This window comes from Serinus canaria, chromosome 1, assembly GCF_022539315.1.
Source record: "Serinus canaria isolate serCan28SL12 chromosome 1, serCan2020, whole genome shotgun sequence".
Lineage (NCBI taxonomy): Eukaryota > Metazoa > Chordata > Aves > Passeriformes > Fringillidae > Serinus > Serinus canaria.
The window spans coordinates 80771966-80791508 of NC_066313.1; the positions used below are offsets into that span (position 1 = coordinate 80771966).

The 19543-nt window shown below is 38.1% G+C and overlaps 1 protein-coding gene across 1 annotated transcript in view; it reads left to right on the forward strand.

Annotated features, from left to right (window-relative positions):
- Window positions 1-14113: 14113 nt before the first annotated feature.
- The window catches only part of LOC127059869 (trichohyalin-like), a gene marked incomplete at both ends in the record, with an annotated part of 310239 nt that continues 304809 nt past the window's right edge, over window positions 14114-19543 (forward strand). Inside the window, 2 exon segments of the mRNA XM_050977641.1 lie at window positions 14114-14560; window positions 14911-14915. Of these exon segments, the coding sequence (XP_050833598.1) occupies window positions 14114-14560; window positions 14911-14915 (452 nt within the window).

The window sequence follows — 19543 nt, forward strand, 5'->3', positions numbered from 1 at the left end:
TCCAGGCTCCTGTTACAGACAACTGAAAGAAGCAGGCACTTCATTCTTTTCCAGTGTCTGAAACAGGTCAGATGAACAGTGACCTCAGAGTGCCTATTCCTCTCCATTTCACGAGGTAGCATAAGGAAGCACTGCTCTGAGAGTTTCATTGTTCTTACCACAATCCCTAGAGCTGAATTTTCATCCATATTTTGTCTGTTTATCTGAATAAAATGGAAAAGTAAGATGGCCCTCCTTTTTAGACACCACTCATTCTTTCAAAATCTTTAAAAACTATTATAAAATTAGTTTTCTTTTAGGATCTGATGCTCTTTGTTTTTCTTTACAAATAAACCATCTTGCAGAATATCTTGCCTTCAGCTTCTCCTTTTCCTTTGTAATAATAATAATAATAATAACAAGAAGAACTTTGTCTGAAGAACAGGAGAGCTAATGACTCATAACTTTGAAATATACTCTAATAATTCACCTGAATTTTATCTGATATAATTTTTCCCTTAGGAGAGCTGGAACGAAAGAAAAAAGACTATGATATAAATGTAACATATGCACATGTTTATTCACCTGAAACCACTACATTTGCACCAGCAGAAAAGAGAACAGAATCCTGCCACAGATGCCAGTGCTTTGCTCTCCAAAATTTTCTAAAGCCTTCTGTACACCCAATTACATCTACTCTTAAATTTTTGTCTAGGAGATACAGAGATGAGTCAGGTTCAAAGACAACTTCAGAGGTACTGCTTTATACAAACTGCACTAGATCCAGCACAAAGAATTGCTCCTGGTAGGTAGGAACAGGAACTCAGTAATAAGTCTCCTTAGACATCACTTGGGCTGTTCAAAGTGTAGTTCCTGTGGAGTGATGTGTTTTCATTTCTCATAGAAAAATTTGAAAAAAATTATGGAATGGAAACAGGAAATTTCTTAACATCTTGGAATTTTTATAAGAGGGGAATATAATTTCACCGCTGATTTTATGAGTAGTTGCTTTTACTTTTTTGGCTGTATATTTATAATCAATACAAGTAATTAGAAGATAAACTAAATATTTGATTAATCACTTAACCAGAATCAACTGTAAATGAAAAAAAACCCAAATAACTGCCATAGCAGAAACTCAAAACCTAATTAGTGAGATTTGCTTCCAGTTCTGACATGCAAAAGGGTAAGAAATATTAAAAACAACAACTAACAAAACAAAACAACAACAACAAAAAAAAAACCAAAACAAAAGCAAAAAAAACCCCAAACCCAAAACTAAACAAAAAACCCTCAAAAAAATCTAAAAAAAAGAGTACAATGCATTTATATAACCAAAATTAGGAGAAGAATCTTAATATTGGTTATTTACTGGCCATAGATTAGAAATATCACCAGCATGTTCATGCCTCAAACTTTCCAGGGTATTTCCCATTATTTTCCAGGGAATCTATTTGAGAATAAAACAAATTCAATTACTTACAGTTGTTACACAAGAAAGCAGAAAAAGGTTTGCAATTCTTATAAAAATTCAACCCAGAAAACCCATTTATTTTAAGATTGGGAGCGATCCTTTTCACACCAGAGAATGATCTGTCTTTGATAAGCTCAGAGTCCACTACTCATAGCAATTCTAAGGTCCCATGCCTCCTGCAGAAATCTCATCTTTGACTTTCCTTCTTGGGAAGCTGCATAACCTCCTGACAACTGTCAAAATAAAACAGATGTACAAGTCCTTAGTGGAGCTGAGCAGGACAGACCCTCCAGCATCTGTCTTCCCAGTCCTTCTGCTGGGCAGAGGAGATGGAAGGTGGTGCAGTGCCCCTCACTACAGTTTCCAAAGAGAGACTTGGCATCCAATCACCTAGGCAAGCCACATGAAGATTTTCTGGACCGCCAAGAAGGCCCTGAGTGTCAGGGCAGAGCTGGAAAGGGGCCCTGTGCCCAGCCTTGCTCCCGAGCAGCAGCAGCCACCAGGCAGAAATTCTGGCAGGGAGCTGCTGCTCTTCCATACACCAGGGATAGCGGTGCAGCACAAGAGCAGACACAGGTCTGACCCCTTCTGCCATGTGCCAGGCATCAGCCACCACTTTGGGCAGAAACAGGAACCTGTCCCTGCTTTCTGTCCCCTGCATGGTGCTCTCAAAACAGGGTCTGCTCTGGGCACCGCCCCAATGGCAGCCTGCATCCTCCGGGTGGATCAGAACATACACCCAGCAGCCTGTGTGCACTGCCCCTGCACCTCCTACTCAGGCTGTAGGTGCTCTCATCAGACTCTTTCCTGCTTGGTTTGACCTTGTCCTTTCCCTCTTGCAGCTCCCTCTCTCAAGACGTCAGAACCATGGATGTGAAAAATCAAGCACGTTACAGCAGACTTGCTTAGTGCGGTGACAGGAGCAGAGAGAGGAAAGAAAGGAAGTGTATTTTTAGTTGCAATTGCAAATGAGTAGTAAATTGCAGTTGCAAGTAAATATTTCAAGGTAATTAACTAAAATCAGTCTGCAGAGGTGTTTTAAAGTGCCTAGAGCTGCAAAATATTTTTAATAATATCATCAACATTCTTAACTTTTTGTATTCAAACTAATTATTAGCATTGTTTATTTTTTTCCCACTGGTCATTGAAAAGATCTAGACACCTCATACATAACACAAGGATCATAAATTTGGCAGCAGCCTGAATTTCCTCCATCAAAACCTATCTCACCTACACTTGAGAAACCTCTTGAATACTTCCCATGCACAGCTCAGCCAGAATCTGCAAGTACAAAAAATCTCAGGAGAATGCCAGATCTTATCAGATGTTCTAAGAAGGTTTAGCAAAGTCTGCATAAACAAGCAGTGTTTTAGTTGTCTCACTAAACTATATTTTCGAAGTTCACCCATCACTTATCACAGTCTGATGGCTTGTCAGAGATCATTGCAAAGAATTCCCCACTGTAAATAAAAGCTGTATGAATACAACTAGTTATGATACTTTGGATTTAAATGGATGTATTTTTGGCTAGAGGGTTCTGTCAACATTTATCAGGGAGATGGGCGTACATTTTATGTTGTTTTGGTTCCACAGCTAATTTGGACAGCAAAATGAGATTTCCTTGTAATGAGTACAAAGCCACCTGCTTTGTCTCTTTAGAGGAATTTAAAATATTTAGCATATGAAGTGTAAGTATATCATAAGAGTTCTCATAAATATCAGCAGGAAAGCTGTCTAGGCATAGACATCTCCTGAGTAAAAGAATCAGTATTTAATAGCTCCCTTAATCTCACTTAATGTTAATGGACAATTGGAGGAAACTACTCATCTGGAAATTACTTTAGCAAATTAAACATGGCCAAACATCTTTGCTTAAGTGAATCTGAAAGGAAATCATCTATCTTAGATGGGATTTTAGAGAAGCATCCACAATCTGAAGGCTGTGTGCCAGTTTAGTAAATGAAAGTCACTTATGAACTTACATCAACATACTGCATGCTCAATCCATGACTAGACAGAGCTCAATTACCTTCTCTTAGCTGAAAAGCTCCATTTACAAGCAATGTGCCTCAAAAACTAATGAGAAACACAAGCTTTTCAATGCTGAACTAACTCTGTACATGGTTTTTGGTGGTTTAAAATTGTTTTCTTCAGACAAGACTTGCTCAAGTTCCTTGCTCATGTTTGGTACAGTGTTATCATCCCAAGAGTTAATTATTATGTATATCATGCCATCTTTCACAAGGACATCACTGAATTCCAAAGATATGTACAACTTTAATGTAGTTAAAAATGTCCTTATATAGCACCAAAATATATGTGTTTTCCCACCTTCCTTATAAATCAGTATCTCTGAAAGTATTTTGGTAAGGTGATTAAATATTACTCAGCACCATTTTTCTAAGAAGGAAGTTGAGGTACAATGCAATCACCTGCCTTGAAAAAGGTGCCTATAAACATTGTCCTGAATTCATGATCTGTCTTTAGCAAAGGCAGCACACTGTGCCTCCAAGCCCAGAGCAGACTGAAGGGGCATGCAATTAATGATCAAGCAGGAGGTGTGGCAGGCTGTGAAGCTCATGGTTTGTCTTCCCATAGAACATGACTGTGCCAGGGAAGGCATGAGCACAGGACAGAAAGGAGGCCAAATATACATATGTGTTTAAACATCATACAGGTACCTGGAGCATACATTCATTGGTGGCTATCAGCATCATGGACATGGTATAATCTCTGCCCCAGGAACTCGCTAAATTGCTAATTGAAAGAAGAAATCCTGTATTTGGCAGAAATTACTCTAATTATGATCTGCTTTAAACTCTTTGATAAGCATCTGTCAACTGCTGTTAAAAAACCATTAGGCTTTCCAGAAAAGATATCCCTATACAAACTTCCATTTAAAAACCCAGCAAGATAAGGGGGGGTGTTGCAGACAAGCAAGATGGAAGTTTGAAAAATTGCAGACCTCATTATTTTATACTTGTCTTTTCTTTATGCACACATTTTTCATCTTTTTAAGGTTAAAGTTTTGCATCTCAATTAAGCACAAATTTGTGTAAATAAAAGCTGTGTACACTAATTTATTGCTTTTTATGAGTCCAATGAGCTACTTCTAAAACCCTTTATTTCATCACTTCTTTTAGCCCATAATCTTCCAAGGGAAGTCTTGATCATTGACCTAAATTCAGCTCACAAAGTAAATCAGAGAACATTTTTGACAGTGGGAGACCGCATTTACTCCTAGCAAATTCTAATCACTTTTAGTTAAATTATACTCAACATGAATTTTGACTGCAGTGCTTATTTACTTTGAAATGGATAAGCAAATTTTTAAGTGCCTACTAATAACTCCATTTAGGTATGTGATGATAAATTAATTCTTCATGTAGCTCTGTAGAAACCAGTGGGGATGAACTTGATCTATTTAATTTCTATTTGAAAAGAAGGATTTGGAACCATATCATACATTAGTTTCCAAGCACTCCCCTAGATTTTAGCACTCTGACTGGTACAAATGAATATGCATATGTTGATTATATGATGAAGGAAAGGGGGTACCAAATCTATGCATAATACATCAAAAGAGGCCTGCAGGATTCAAGGACCTATAAAAATTATTAGAAAGAAGAAAATTTAAATTCTTTTTTTATTTCTGATGGTTCAAATTAGATCCAAGATCAAGTGTTTACATGGGTATATCCTTCATAATTTCTCTAACATACTAAAAGAATTAATGGTATCCTGGAAGTACAAGATGATCAAGCACCACGGTAGAGTGCTAAAAGGCCAATTTCAGCTCTAATTCCACTAATTATATCTAATTCCACTGTAAATCAAGAGAATTAGATACATTTTAAAAAATTATTCCATTTAGATTGTTGACTCCCAGCTTTGCAAAGCCTGTACAATTACCTTGCAAAAGGAAAAATACACTCAATCTCTAAAATAGTTTTCTAGCAGTATTGTTGTGCATACATAACTTCAAACATGTTTTAAAAACTGACATAACTGAGTTTATATATAGTATTTTATGTTTTTAGCCAATTATTCTATTATAGGAGTTCATGTGTTTCTAGGTTTCATTATTGTCATTCTACTACAAAAAAATCTGGAAAATAAACCTCAGCATGTAAACATTGTATTAAGCTTGAGCTTCTCATTTTTCCAGAATTTATCAGATAAATTTAAAATCAGATTAGTATCATATCTTTGGACATTTGGTTCATGTTCTTTACAGTTCTTATGTATTTATCAGTTTTTCATTGAAGAAGTCTCTGGTGAATTTTTAATCTCTTTTCAGTTCATGCTTTTTCAATTTTCAGTTGATATGAAGGATAGATATTTAAACACAGTTTGCAGCTGGATTTAAAGAAGCTGTTTCTCTTACTTAGACTAAACTCATGTAAACATATGCCATTGTTCTTCAAATTAGGAACAGAACTTCTTACACAGGGAAAAAAAAGAAATCTAGAGTAGGTCTTGGAAGAGGAGAGTCAAAAAGGAAAAGTAATTGCTCTGATTCATGCAAAAACATCTCACATCTAGTTTTAGTTTTCACTTTCCCCTGGGTAAACTTATCTTTTCTTATAAATCCTTTGCTACGAAATGAAGGATATCTGACATGCGGGACAAAGAAATGTTTACATCACACTGAGTAGCTTATGATGTAATCAAGAATATCTTGCTTAATGTAGAATCAGGCCATGCCTGAGTAAATCAGAATGAAATCATATCCAATATATTATAACCTGCCTTTTTGGTGGTAAATAATCCAGTGTGGGAAGTGAAGTGAGGAAGGGTAAGTTGTTAGAACAAGGTGAGTACTGTAGGGGAACTTCCATCAGGTTTCGCCCTCACACAACCACAATTTTTCACAGCAGTGCAATGCTAACAAAAATAACTAGTTTATTTTGTGAACCTTGAATAAAGTTTTTGGTGAATAAAATCCAAACTTCCTCTTGCATGGTAAGAATACCCATGATAATGTTGGTTCTCCCCACACTTTACTGGCGTGGTCAGAGGGGTATCCAGGATGAGACACTGTTTAAACCTGGACTTGCACAGAAAGTGTCCAGCTTTACTAATACTAATACAAGACTCACTTCCTACAGTGTTTGTGTAGTACACCAAAGGGAAACAGTGTGCCCAGAGGCTCTGGCTTAAGCCTAGGCTGAGTGTGTAGGCACAGGTTTTTCTTCTCCAGGCTGGCACACCACAGCCTAGCAACATGCCAGCTGTTTTCCCTTGCTGGCTGAAAATCTCATCACCACACAAAGCATACCAAACACTTTGGAAACCCTCAGAGTGCTGTAGCAGGCTCCACCTCACCCATGTGCTGGAAGCACAGTTTGAGCCCTCCATCACCAAACGTTGCTGCAGCATTTGTCACAGACCTGATGACAGAAGCAGACCCAAGCTGTCCATGCATTGTTCATGGACAAGGGGCATTTAGCTCACCTTGAGCTGTAACTCGCGTATAAACTTCAGGAAGCTCGTGTCTGAGCCTTCACCCATTAACCAGAACCAATTACTCAGAAAATAGCCCCCTTCAGAAAAGTAACTAAATATTATGCCAAGCCAGTTGTCCCTTTGTGGAGAGCAGAGAAGCAGGTAACTGTGTAATAGGTCAAAATTGAAATTCATATTCAGCTTAAAATAGTTTACAAACAGCTAAATACTGCAGAAAATTGTGATTCTAAATGCTAATATGAATGGGTTTTTGGCAAATCCATATGATATCTCTGCTCTACTGTCATGCCTGGTCTGACAGCTGCCATTGCTTGACAGTCATTTCAGTAAATATGATTATGTTTTTTCTCCTACAGATAACCATAATATCTTACATTTATATTATATAAATTCCCTTTTCCATTTATAATAATGAAAGCATATACTTATTGAGGAAATGTTACCTATATTTAAAAAGGGGGAGTGAAAAACAGGTTAAAACACCAATATCTTCCCCACCAATAAAAAGAGAAAAGAAATAAAATAGTTATTATTACAAAGTGGGTTGTTTGTTTGTTTGTTTGTTTGTTTGTTTTTTCAAAAGGTACTGACAATTTCTAGTGAAAAATTAAGAAACTGGTCACTCACATACAGCTCCTCCTTGCAAGAGATAAAGTACATACTTAAAGGTTTTAGGACAAAATCCACAGCAATTAAATTTAACACCTAAAATATGCTCAAATTTTCTTCTTGAAGCACAGTCCTTATGTCTAGGCTCTTTGGAGCTGCTGCAGAAATAGGCAGATGCCTATACTATCAGCCTAAATTAAACAGACTGGTTTTCATTAGATGGACATAAATTTTTCATCTGCTTGTCTGACCTGCCCTTCTCTGATCTTGAAAGTAATCTTGGCCAATTTTGGGGAATTTTTTAGGAATTATAAGACCAAGAACTAATTCATTTTTTTTAAACGAAAAGCTAAAACCAAGCAGCAGGGAAAACAGTTTCTTTTCAGTCCCAATATCCTGCTCACATTGCAGTAGAAACAATATTATAGTAATAGGTGCTTATTTTTACCCCAAATTTTGCAGTCTCTAATTGAAAAATGGGCAGGATGGATACATATATACTGCTGGAGGAATTAATTTCCACAGACAAAGCTGTGCAGTGGGATGCTCCCTGGATGGGGCCATACATCTTTTCTAGCAGATGTGCCAGGACTTATTCACAGGAATAAGGAGTACAGCCACTAACCACATCCTCCTGAAAAATCAGGCCCTCAGGAATCTGACCCAATTGCTGCAAAAAAATTTTGCAGTGGTTGAAGGACATGTGCTCCCACACAGACTTAAGGAGCGTTTTGCTTTCTTTTTTTGTTTAATTTTGTTCTGTGTGACTCAGAAGAGCAGCTGCAAGTCACAGGAGTGCTAGGGAAGGGGCAATATCTGAAGCTACCCAAATAACAGCAACTGTATCCCAACACACTTTGCCAAGCAGCACATGCTCTTGGCTCCAGGAAATCCCACGTCAATGGATGTGAAATGTAAAAGACATGCATAATGCTCCATTAGGAGTGGGCTCCTCAGCTGATTAAAAGGAAGGAGTCAGTTCACTGATCAGTACAGCTGCAATAATTTATATTAGCTCAGAACCCAGCCTAAGCTTCTTTAATGCATGTGGTTTCATTTCTTAATAATTTATTAAGCATGGTTTAAAAGACAAATCATTGATGGTGATTCCTGTCAGAGAGAAAGCTTTCATGCTAGCTGCATTGTGTCTGACAAGGCAACACATACGGTGGTCCAGCTTCTATTGTACACAAAGGGTGGAATTCAATTGCTTAAACACTGGCATCTGCTGCCATTTGAGACATCTCAGGCGACCCCACCTGGTCTCCAGCTGCCTGTCAGGGAGGACACAGGTCTCTTGTAAGTCCTGTGACATACCTGTCAGCCCAATGCAGATGTCTTGGGTATCCTGGGAAATATCAAACTGCACTACACACTTATGTTCAGGCTACTGAATCCTTCCCAGGGACTGCTAGGACAGTCAAAATAATGTGTATTGCACTAGTCCTCTTGATTTGGGGTCTGCTTCTTTTACAGTTTTAAAGAACGTTTGCTAGCAGACTTGAACTCACCACCATTCTTGTAAGATAAATTTTTTGAGCAAAGGGGTTTTTTGCAATGCTTTAGCTCTGCTGGGGGCTGCGTAAAACATAAAATATTATGCAGCTCAATAAGTCAAAAATAGAGCAAACAGGTAGCACAGCTTTCTAACCCCATGGCAGACTACCATCTGTAAAAGCAAAAGCTTGCTAAAATGACAGATTTTATTTACATGTTTACTAGAAACAAAATTAATTCCCCTTAGCTTTGGAAAAAGAATTCAGCACCAGATTGCAGATAGCTAAGAAGCAAATGTAAGTAGGTGTTTACATCTGAGACAGGTGTGAAAGCTCTCACAGTAGTGAATAGGATCTAGAGCTCAATTTGCACACACCACAAGACATTATATTTTGCCCCCTTCCAAAGGGTGTGGATCTCCTGCAGACACATTACATCTGAAGGATAAGGTCACATGCATGTTAAGCCATGCCTGATTGCAATGGATACTTGTGTTTAGGAAATCATAGCATGCCCAGTTGTGCAGAGTGTGGAGTATAGAGAGCTATGTGCTCATCCCAAAAAGGGCATCTAAAGCTGGAATCACTCAGAGGAATGCAGTAATATTTTATGCATCCTATGTTGTCTTAGACATTCACAAGGGTTGCAGGGCATAACACAAGACATTCAGATTAGTCCGTGGCTGGAAGTGTCTAAAATTTCAGGCTTTAAAAAGTGCAAGGCTAAACTACTATGGTCTAGTCTTGACTTACATAAATACTAATAAGTAAATTTGCTAATGATACTGTGGCAGCTCTGGGCCAATGTTTTAACAGATTCATTGTGAAGGCTATAAATAGTCCTGTCTGTATATACAGAACAATTTTAAATATTGTTTTAAACCAGGATTAGTTTTATATGTTCAGTGCATCATTAATATACAGTGTACTTAATCACCTAAAACAAATTCTTCTTCTTCAGCAGTTTATGTCGACAAATGAAACACTTGTAATGTGCATTGGGAAGACCCACTCAATCTTAACGCCAAAACCCGCTGGAAAAACTATAGAAGATGGTCTCTAATCCAGTCAGCTGTACTTAATTTTCTGCTGGTATTTTATAAATTTTGTAAACTTGGGTGGGATAATACTCTTCTTCTGACTGACTGCTTTTCTTTTCTTGTTTCCATTTCTGAATGTAGCGCTCTCATTGCCCATTGAACAGAGCAGGTTCTTGAAGTCACTGAAGCAGTACTTCCATGACCATCAAATTACCTTTCTGAACAACTACAATTTCTAGATGATTAATTTTTTTAATATTTAAATAATTTTCATGTGAAGCTTTTCAAGGAAATCTTTTTCATGAGGCCAAACTTCTGATGGAATCATTTGTGTCTCCCTTAATGCTGCAAAATCAGGTTCAAGTTTTTGTCTTAATAACAAAGTCAGTACAATTCTTAAAAAAAAAATTAATTCCTGTGGGTTTACTTTGGAAGAGGTGCTGGATTTAAAAATTAAAGACTCAACAGTATTAAAGGCTACAAAACAACAATATCATTGAATTGAATAGTTTCTAGAGAGCATTTTGATATATAATTTATATATGTAAATTATTTAGTACTTATGCAAAATAGTCTATTATGAAGCACCCCTGTGCTGTGAATGGCACTTCAGCCCATGGACTCATCAACTGGTAATAAAATAAATATTGAGATAAAATTTGGGTTTAGTTGAAATTTATGTATACTGATGGCATTAAGCTGCAGAGAAATTTTGAGAGCTTCCTCTTGTACTGAAGATTTAAGAATAAAATCATCCATGCATTTAATGAAATGGCCTTAATAATGTGAATGTTCTGGAATAAATCTCAGTCAAAATTACAATACGTATCATTATGGGCCTTACTTGAACTACGAGGATTTTTTTAGCTAGTGTTGTACACTGAAGCACTAGTCTGCCCTAGAGATCTAGGTATCTAAAAAAAAAAAAAAGAAGAAAAAATACATATATTCTAGTCACCATTTAAACAGAGGAAAAGGCTGTCACAATGCCAGGCACAACCACAAAAAAACCTAAGAAGGGAACCTCAGACCATCCTTCTCTTCAAAACAGTAAGGAACAATGCTAGTTTACCTAATTAAAAGAAAGGGAAGAAGGACAGAGCTTATCAAACCTAAGCTGTCATTATTACCAGAGATTTAGATGAGCAGTCCCTTGGTTCACTGTTCTGAAACAGCAGGACAGTACCAGTGAAATTTAAATGTCTTGCTGGAAATCACTGCTGCTCACTGGGTGGATATTTCAAGGATTGTGAACAACATCCAACCCTAGGGGAGTGATAAAAATAAACATTTTAGTAAGGAACCTGCATACATATTGGCAACCACTGAACCACTGATTTCTAGCAAGATGTAAAAAAAAATAGACCTTTCCCTCCCTGTAATTTACTTCATCATGGATGTGACGAAGACAATACTATTGATCCTGATTAAAACATAGCTTGACTACACTGGGGATGAAACAAAGGTCAAATATCACATGCCCAGCAATTTCCTTATATTGGCCCTAGCAGGTCACTACCACATAAAAATTAATACACAGAAATATTTGCATTTTAGACAGGAAGCTTTCCAAAAGCATAAGAATGGAACTCCAGGGGGTATTTCATAGGTCATCAAGCATGCTTCCCAGTTGTCTGACTAGGGTTTTCTTACCTTTTACTGGAATATCCTCCCAAAGCTATACCAGAACCTCACTTTTGTATCAGGGCTTTCTTTTACTCGATGTTATTAATTCATCTAAAGATATTTTTCTTCTTTTTTATTGTGGGTTTCCACATACACATTCTTTTACTTGTATTATTTGGTGTAATAAGAAGCTCTTTACACCCTCTCTTCACTAAATTATGCAAGTTGTAGTCATACTTTTCTAAACAAGCTCTTTGTCCTCTGACCATCTTAACTCATCCTGTTCAAGATGAATTTATTGGTTTTGAACCTGGGCAGTAGTTGAGCATTATTTGTGAGATCTTGCAAAGCTTTGCACCAGAGCAGCAATGCTCTTCTGATACTGGAAAAACTTTGATACTTCTAACAGAAGATCACAAATTTCTTGCATCCCAGCAACTTTCATAGCATATTCCTTTATTTTATTCATGGTCACCAAGGTGGTATTCCACTCTCGTACAAACATTGTCCACAGTGTAGGAAGAAAATTGATCTTTGTGGTTAGACTTAAATTCTGTCGCAATTTTGGAACAAAGGATTCAGGATGGCCAAAGATGCACCAAGAAAAGAAATATTCTGACAATAAGTAGCTTTGAACAATAATTATTTAATCTAATTCCCAATAGCTACTCACAGCACATATGGAAGTGAGCTTGAAATCACTGCCATAGCAATAACAAATACAGCATTATGATCATTCTACACATCTGCAAAATGATTGTTGAAGATTTTAGTTCATGGGCACCTAGAATCATTGGCAAGGCCACCTCAGATTCACATCTCTTCTAGGAAATAGCGCAAAAATGAAAAAAGAATGCCTCCTGGGAAGAGCTTTCAGTGCCAGCTCCCTGGTTTTGTTGCCAGCCATGAATACAGTCATGAAGAAACTGCAACACAGCTAGATTGTAATTACTACTGAGAAATAAATTTGATCCAGCATACTCAGAGGTAAATCCAGCTCATACAAAATAACCACTTCTGGCTATTCAGCTGAGGGCACTTCTGTTTCAAGACAGGGCTGGGAAAGGAAAACATGTTTAGACAAAAATCACTGAAGAAAACAAAGATTATTTCAAATCATGCACTTTCTAATTCCCCCTTACACAAAACAAACACCCTAATGGTACTTCCTCTGCTTTCTTTCAGCATCTGCAGCCAAGGCAGGAAACAGAAATACCAGTCTAAGATGACACTACAGTTTTGACAAAGCCAAAACTTTTTAGTAGGGACTGTTGTGATAGAACAAGGAGTCATGGTTTTAAACTGAAGGAGAGTCAACTTAGATTCTATATAAAGAATATGTGTTTTAAAATGTGGGTGGTAAAACATTAGAACATGTTGTCCAGAGAGGTGGTAGTTGCCACCTCCCTGCAAACATTCAAGGTCAGGTTGGACAAGGCTCTGAGCAACTTGATCTAGTGGAAGAGATCTTTTGTCATTGCAGAGGGGTTGTGTGACACTTGAAGGTCCCTTGCAACCCAAACCATTCCGTGATTCCATGAAAACAGGATTGGGACAACATGGAAGCCTTTAGAAGATGTCTGAACCTCAGTATCTTTCCATTTCCTTTGAATAATGTAGAGCTTTCAGATAAAAAAATGAAGAAACATTTAAAAGTGTGTCTCTTCCTCTTTGAGAAAACAATCTGTAAAAGCCAGTTGTGCCAGGTCAGAACATTCATAGAAGGAGAATATCTTGCACTGCTTGAAATTCAACATATCATTCATTAAAAAGTAAACCCATAGAAAGTGCAAATAAAACTGAGAATTAATTATTCATGTTTAGAAATTGGTCAGCCATTCTTTCTGGGTTTTCTCATTCTGAGATAGACCAACAACATTGAGTGGAAGAAATATAATTGGCTGAATTTCTTTTTTAATACTGACCGCTGCACATAGCACTGAAGCTTATTGTACTAACTATGAAATATTTTGGTTTTCTCATAGCCTTAAAACCGTACTGTTGTCTGAGAAATAGTGCAGAAAATTTAACTCTCTTTAAAAACTGCTGCCTAGAAATTGACAATGGAGTCCAGTGAAATTCTCTTTTGGGTAACAAAGCTGGGATTTAGCAGCATTAAGTGCTTAGGAAGAATAGAGTTGGTGATTTCCAGCCATTGTAATATTCACCGTAATATTGACCATAGAAAATCTCACCAAACTACAAAGACTGAGCCAGGAGAATTAATGTTCTTACATTACTTGCCAAAATGTAGTTTTATTATCACCCTTTTCCCTGTATTATCTGCCCTCTCTTCAGACAGATACTGGTAGCAGCTTTAAGAGTGAGAAGTCTTTACAGTTATATCTAATGCTAATTTGAAGACTGTTTTTCTTCCTAAAACAGTATTATTTCTGAAAAAATAAAATAATGCGAAGAGAGGAGAGGGAGACGAGAGGAGAGGAAGAGAGGAGGAGAGGAAAGAGGAAGAGGAAGAGGAAGAGGAAAGAGGGAAGAGGAAGAGGAAGAGGAAGAGGAAGAGGAAGAGGAAGAGGAAAGAGGAAGAGGAAGAGGAAGAGGAAGAGGAAGAGGAAGAGAGGGAAGAGGAAGAGGAAGAGAGGAAGAGGAAGAGAAGAGGAAGAGGAAGAGAAGAGAAGAGAAGAGAAGAGAAGAGAGAGAAGAGAAGAGAAGAGAAGAGAAGAAGAGAAGAGAAGAGAAGAGAAGAGAAGAGAAGAGAAGAGAAGAGAAGAGAAGAGAAGAGAAGAGAAGAGAAGAGAAGAGAAGAGAAGAGAAGAGAAGAGAAGAGAGAGAGAAGAGAGAGAAGAGAGAGAAGAGAAAGAGAAGAGAGAAGAGAAGAGAAGAGAAGAGAAGAGAAGAGAAGAGAAGAGGTCTCAAAACTTGATATCTGAGCCAATGTTTCCTGGCATAAGTCTGAAGACAAACTCAAATGTCTGCCTAATATCCAGAAGCTATAGAAAAATAACACCAGTCAAGAAAGGCTCTTGAGACCAACTGGAAGTTTTTAGAAACTCACTATATTCTCCAGTCTATGTTAGTTCTTCTAAAATGATGGAACTTGATGAAAGGCATACAATACTGATTACAACAACTAGTATTTAGCCTTATAAGATAAACTGCCAGATAAAATGCATATGCTTACTTAAAATAACAGACCATTGTATAACAGTATTTTTCTTTCCTTTGCTCATTCTGTATCGTAGAGGGAGGTAGAGGAGAGGCGGAGTGAGAGGATGGAGGAGAGGGAGGTCGAGTGCGGTTAGCGTAGAGGAGGCGTGATCTCGGTCTTCTCTTCTCTTCTCTTCTCTTCTCTTCTCTTCTCTTCTCTTCTCTTCTCTTCTCTTCTCTTCTCCAAATTTAAGGACATAGGACAGAGAACACTGTTCCCATCATTTTGGTGCTAAGACTTAAATCTCCAGATTTTTTTAACTCCCACTGGGCAAAAGCATGAAAGAGAAATAAATCTTTACAAGCTGACATGAGCACAGAGGGAAGAGAGGAACTAAAAATATGCCAGTGGTCTAATGCTGTCCATAAATCACAAGAAAAGAAGAGGTTCTGCTGTCATATGCCTCAGGCATTGCTATAAAGTAGGTAGGGGAAAGAAAATCTATCCATAGGCCAAGATATATACCATTTTTATAGTGCTTAACCTTTTTTTTTTTTTTTTGGTTGCAGAATTTTTTGAGTGTTACATACAAAAGCAAGAGGATGGAGACAGAAATAGAAGGAGAGGGGCAGCAGTCTTGTCTCTCAAGAAGAAAGAACTGGCCTTCATTGGGGTTTGGGCATAAAGCACAGCAGAGCCACATACGTACAACAGAGCCTGGAGAAACTGGTGAGCTCTACCAGGCTCCCTCTCTCAGAGCAGATTTGGTGACATCAGTTTGTTCTCCTGCCACTTGGAGTGTCTTGGTGTGAGTGAAAGCCTCTGAATGGGATTCACAGGTAGCAGGAGTGAGATGGGGCGAGTAATGCAGCCAGTAAGAAATTTTGAGGAGAGAGAATATCTTTGATTTAAATATTTTTCTTATCCTCCAAAGGGAATATCTCTGTAAAATGGGGATCCAAATTCTCAACTTCTATCTGGAACAGGAGGAAAACCAATATGCAAGGTCAAAGTACTGATGGAGAGCCACCTTAACAGCCAAAGGTCATGTAAGACTGCCAGATTCAATTTTGTTAAAGCAAACCAAATGAATTAATATCAATTATTGGTCCCATCAGATAATAACAGTTATGGAAGAGTGGATGCCCGCTTGTTTATTCAAGTTCCTTTCCATATAATCAGCTTTTGCTACCAGAGTAAAAAAGCCCTGAATAAAAAAAGGTTCAGTGGGATGAAAAAGTCCTTTCCATTGCTAAGTTACCTTGGGGAAATAAACCAAACAAAGCAATATTTCAAAAGAAAAAAAAAATTACACTGAAATGAAAATGGTGGGCTTTTTCAGCAAAGTGAAATCGATTTGATGATTTTCTCCTTGGAATAATCTTGGGTCTTTCCTGGAGTTTTTTAAGTCTGTCAAACATGGACAAGGATAAGATTCATTTGATTAAAACTGTATTTTCACATTAGATTTCCTTGTGACAGAGTCAAGGGTTTCTGCTTAGATTACTTGAAATTATTCCTTCTATGGGTACACTTTTTTAAAATATTGCCCCTCTCTTCTTTGCCAAAGCAACAGCAGTACTAAATAAACTCAATGAAAATGACACTTTAGTTAAGAGAAAGGCTATTAAAAGAGCTAAAAGTGTTTATGATAAACTCTCTGCTGGATGTTAGAAAAACTCTCTATGATCAGTATCATATATAGCCTGTCACTGGAAAGTAGATAAACTGCTGAAGTGATACCATCTGGCATATCCTATGCTCCAAATAACAATTATCATCTGAATATACTGAAAGATAACTACATTGTTGACTTTTTTTCCTGTGGAGCTTTGTCTAAATTATTTTTTTATTAAAAAATAGCATAAAGCCCAATGGAATTTAACCTGTAGGATTTTTTTTGACCCATGTTAAGGACAGCAAACTACTGACTGATTACCAGAAAATATTGTAAGACATTTCCCTAGTGTCTCTCTCTCTTTTTTTTTTTTCCCCTCTTTTTTTTTTTTTTTTTTTCCTTTCTATGTGTATTTGTAATTACTTTCCTGGCTGGCTATCTGTTTGGTAGCCCAGCAATTGTGGTATCTCATTCAAACCATACTTGCATATTTTTCAGATTGTTACATAATACCAAGTTCCTGATTTGCAATGAATAATTCCCTGTCTCCTGTGATAACTTTCTCTGCTTAAGAGGACAGATGCTGCCTACAAAAGCCATGAGCAGCAAAGGGAAGCAGCCCTTCTTGGTTATTGCACAACTTTTTAACTGTTTGGCAGGGGAAGAAGGGAGGAAAGGTGAACTGCTGCTGTCACGCTGTTATTTTACTAACTAGGGGTAAAATACAGTTTCAAAATACAGTTTGAAATACAGTTTACTAGGGGTAAAACCACAGTTTACAAAACTAGGGGATAGGAGACCAGGACTAGGTCTGCAGGAAGGCATGTCTCCGAAGGAAAGATATTTGAATTGAATACCAGTTTGTTTATACGCTATACCCAGAGTCACTGGAAGAGGCCTGGAGCTATTTAGGGAACACAGCAGATGAAACCAGAAGGAGAACTGGACTAGTGGAAGAATAAAGAGCAGGAAGTTCAAAAAGAGCCCTAAAGCCAAGGCTGAAGATTTGATGCAAAAAAAGGAACACTCTAGTAAAAGACGCTTGAAAAAGATTAGTGTGGTCAAAACAAAATGCAATTTCCAATAAAGAGGAAATCATATTCATTTCAGAATTTGTGGAATTGTGGGTTTGGTTTTGCTGGTGTTTCATACAAATTAGTCCATATATTGGAAATTCCTGTTTTCTTCAGTTGTCTGTTGACTACATCTGGGTTGTGGGCCCAGCAAGTTGAGCTTCTTGTCTCCCTCAAGCCCAGCTCCACCACGGCCAAGTGCCCTGCCTTGCCCTTCACAGAGCATGGCAGAGACATTCAATGCCACATCTGCCTTGTCCTTTGGATGAGTCATGGTACCCAAGGATTTTCTGAGAGGAGACAGAGACACCTAGGAGATGTCTAGGAGGAACAAGCAGTCACTTCAGAGAAGACACCAAGGACTTAGGAGGAACCATTGGATGCAGTGGGACAATCTCATCCCTACCACAGAAGGTTTTTTCTGCCAGCACACCATTTTCTGTCTCTAGTCTCCCGAATTACTCACTCTAAGGCAAAAACTCCTAATGAATATATCTAATTATAAAATAACTGCAGTGAAACTAGTAGGAGGAAAACCATCTCCCAGGTTAACAGCTCTTCTGTTAGATAGGCTTTATTTATGCTAGGCTGGAACCAGTCAAAAAAGCTGCTGTGTTAAATGTACAGGCTATATATGGCTGCATAAGCCCACTTTACTGAGGCTAAATTTATTAGTCCTTGACCAATGTTTACTGATCCACAATAAGACTACTGTAAATAATTAAAAGACTTCTTTGTTTCCTTTCTACTTTGTGTGTTGTAGGGCCTGTTTATTGTTGTTGGGTGGCAATTTACAAGGATTTCCTAGGCCAGCTCATTAATTTTATTTGGCTATTGGGCCTTGTTGCCATTTGGAAATTTCCTGATTTCAGTTGTATTTTCTGGGCTGCTTTCAGAGGCCTTTGAGCACGAGCACTCTAAAGGGAGAAACCTTGATGGTTAATAAAAGACTGTGGCTTATGGCAAAAGCCTCACACAGCAGCCCTGTTGCCACCCTTTACCTCCTGGAATCTGACATCACCAGCCTCCCAACCCTTCATTCTCCTGACATCATGAAACAAAGGCTGCTAAAAGTGATGTGGGAGATCAGGAGATGAAAATCAGAGGCCACATATCAATAATAAGTTTGTGGATACTGATGGTCCCAAAGGAAGGAGTCATTCTTCATAAAAAGCACAGCCAAAAAAAAGACTGAGAAAGCCCCTACAAGTGACCCCAGCTCATGGCAGTGACCTGCAACAGAACAAATCATTGACACCAACTTTTCCTGGTCACTGTGCAGGTCCTAAACATTAGGTTGTTTTCCTCCTGATAGCGCAGTGTGAAGAAGATGAAGAGTTTTAAATTAGAAATATCAACAAATACATTATTGATGGCAGGTGGAAGGAATTTTTGGTGGTAAAGACCTGAAGAGTGTTTTAATGCCACCCATGTCAAAGGGAGTCCACATGGGGCATATTCAAGAACTGTCTGGATGCAATCCTGTGCAATGTGCTCCAGGATGACTGCTTGAACAAGAAGGCTGGACCAGATGACCCACTGTGGTACTAACCAACCTGGTTGATTCTGAGATTCTGGGATTTGCAAAATTAGTGCAACACAGCCTTAGTATTGGTTTCCTCTTTCACCAGAATTAAGAGGTCTATAAGATGATGTGTAATATTATGGTACAAAGGATGAATTTTGCATTTCCCAGTCTGCTTATTCCACCCAGCCACACTGATTCTATCACAGGTTCAAAATACCCTTCCTCCTACCTTCAAAGCCTTCTTAAGAAAACGTGATCATACAGGCCAAAGAGCAGATGAGGCAATTCATAGTAAATAAGGCTAAATAGAGCCTGATTTTGTTCAGTTTGTGTCCTTTCAGCTGTGACAGCTGATGGTGCCAGTTAGTATGAACTGTGCCACTGCCTCTGTGCTATGGCTGTATTTTGCAGGCTGGGATGCTGAACTGACAAACAGGTTTTGCTGTTTGCCATGTGCTCCTGCATTTGCTCATCCATCTGGATTGATATGCCTAGCAAGAGATTAGCTCAACAGGCCCTTGATCC